The 2,500-nt window shown below is 42.6% G+C and overlaps 2 protein-coding genes across 2 annotated transcripts in view; both read left to right on the forward strand.

The window, feature by feature from the left end:
* The window catches only part of chrnb1 (cholinergic receptor, nicotinic, beta 1 (muscle)), a 15,876-nt gene extending 15,082 nt beyond the window's left edge, over window positions 1–794 (forward strand). Inside the window, exon 11 of the mRNA XM_030780543.1 lies at window positions 648–794. Within this exon, the coding sequence (XP_030636403.1) occupies window positions 648–794 (147 nt within the window). The remainder of the gene's footprint in view (window positions 1–647) is intronic.
* A 552-nt stretch (window positions 795–1,346) lies between these two features.
* The window catches only part of chrnb1l (cholinergic receptor, nicotinic, beta 1 (muscle) like), a 15,388-nt gene continuing 14,234 nt past the window's right edge, over window positions 1,347–2,500 (forward strand). Inside the window, exon 1 of the mRNA XM_030779258.1 lies at window positions 1,347–1,422. Within this exon, the coding sequence (XP_030635118.1) occupies window positions 1,347–1,422 (76 nt within the window). The remainder of the gene's footprint in view (window positions 1,423–2,500) is intronic.

Consider the following 2,500-nt stretch of genomic DNA (forward strand, 5'->3'; position numbering starts at 1 on the left):
TGTGTCTGAAGCCAACAAGCCGACTTGAGGCCAGCTGAGGACGCGGGCTTGATATTTTAGGCAAAGGCCTATGATGGCCGGTATTTTCTTTTAGTTAGTTCATAGTACTGTCACGTTTGAATTATTTTGTCAAAGAGACACGCTGAAAACCATCTTTGGAATACAGATACAGCTAATCTGAGAGACATATTTCTATTCACTCCAAAGCTATTTCAGAGGAGAGAATTGTTTGCATAAGGATCCAATTTGGATAAATCATCTCTTTGATGAAGAAAGTCTGAGACTGCAGTGGTCCTGAAAACCTGAGAATTGGCATTTTGTTCAGATAAAAAAAAACAAAAACTTTTTTCATGTTTTCAAGTTTCATTCGCTTATCTTCTCTGTAAATCTTTTTCTTTTCTCCTCTGACCTTTTCTCACAGTATTATTTGTAGTTCCTTTGTTTTCGTTATTTCATTTTCACATTCTTTCTTGTGCCCTTTTCCTCTTTTTGTACTCTTTTCACTTCTCTCTTTCTCTTTCTCTTTCTCTTTCTCTTTCTTTCTCTTTCTGTTTCTCGTTCTTTCTTTCTTTCTCTTTCTCTTTCTCTTTCTCCTTCTCTTTCTCTTTCTCTTTCTCTTTCTCTTTCTCTCATCATGTCTCGCTCAGCTGAAAGAAGACTGGCAATACGTCGCTATGGTGGTGGACCGACTGTTCCTCTGGATCTTTGTGATCTTCACCACGGTTGGCACGTTGGCCATCTTCGCTGATGCCAGCTTTAATGCCACCCCCAGCGATCCTTTCATGGGCTCCTGAGTCAGTAACGTTTCACACGGGAGAAGAAATATCCGGCGAAGCCTGCATGGAAAACCGTTTAAAACAAACCATCCACAGCACAATCTACAGCAATATGTAGAGTCCAGTACATGTAAAATGCATTTAAAACCAGCTCCCTCAGGCCACTGACAGACACATGTAACTACTTACCCGGGGCTCTGTATCACCAACTGCTGCCCGGTCTGAGTTATAGGGGAGCATATTTGATGGTGTCTCCATAGTTTTCTTTTTGTTTTCTTTATTGGTGTCAAGCGAATCACCGATGTCATCTCACATTGAATTTTGATTGCGACTGGTCACAATACAAGGAGGCTTGTCAGCATTTTCAGTAAGGGTAGTTAGAACACAGACGCAAACCCAATTATTCTTTGCTGTGCGTCAACACACCGTCGTTTAATCATCATTGAGCAGGAAATCATCACCTCGGGGGGTGTGAAAAGTCGACTCGTTTTAGCCCGAAAGTTCACATCGTTTGATCCGGGCAGAACGCGGTCATTTAGGGCAACCTCCTAGGGGAGCGAGTGTTTCTTAATGGCCAAACCTCCCCCTGCCGAGACTCCGCTGTCCTCGGACGTCATTTCCAACGAGGCCCATTTGCCTAATACCGGTATCGGATCGCTCGGGCACAGATGCTCCACAGCTCCACGCCTCACGGTCATTTGTATACAGTGTTTTCATTTTTGCTGAACTATACACAGACAGGATAATAACCTAGATTCTTAAATGTTCAAAACCATTTATAATTATGATTTCTATTACGCTGCTGAAAGAAGCTGGCTAACCAACGCATTGAGAGCCTCTCCTGCTGTTTCCAGCTCGCACGACCTGACTGGACAGCTTCAGCGCGTAGATTTTTCTTCCCATCATGACAACTGGTAATGTGATTACCGACCGTACTTTTGCCATGTGACGTTTACACGCTCTCTCTACGTGCAATGGAATCACTACTCAGAGAGCCCTAGGCTCGTTCCACAGGTGCGGTTAGAAGCCTATGAATTATGGAACTTTTTTTTTTTTTAGAAACATATGTTTGAGAGAGTCAAGACTACCTAAATGCTGCTTAACAACAGGACTGTGCTTTGTGTATTTGTACGTACGGTCATCCTACACACACATGCACTTAGGCACGCACAAAGTACAGAAAGACTTGTTTTATGTCGTAAGAGGTGCCTTTTTAATTTGTTTTTGTTTGTTTGTTTGTTTTTCTTTGTTTCTTTGTTTGTTTTAGATTCATGTAGGCACTGAGAATAAGAGAGAGTTCTTTTGCCCATGGCAGTCCTTTGCCTTGTGTGAAAGTGCACCTGTATGGGAACGCGTGTTTACTTCATGTTGTTTGGAAACTTGCCTGCCGTTGTGTTCCTTCGTGTGTTGATTGGCAGGAGACTGATAATGTGTCAAATACAATTCAGCTTCATACAGTACAAATACAACATTAATCTACACAGAGACATCTACATCTACATACACACACACACACACACACACACACACATCTACACACACACACACGCACATGCACACGCACACGCACACGCACACGCACACGCACACACACACATACACACACGAACACACATCGGGTGACTGAGATAGGCGTTTCTCTGTAAAGCATGTGCTTTTGTGCTTGTGTTTTCTTCTTTTAATAAAGATCTATGATAGAAAAAAAAAAAACCCACACACGGGGC

The sequence above is a fragment of the Chanos chanos genome, chromosome 7 (assembly GCF_902362185.1).
Source record: "Chanos chanos chromosome 7, fChaCha1.1, whole genome shotgun sequence".
Taxonomy (NCBI): Eukaryota; Metazoa; Chordata; class Actinopteri; order Gonorynchiformes; family Chanidae; genus Chanos; species Chanos chanos.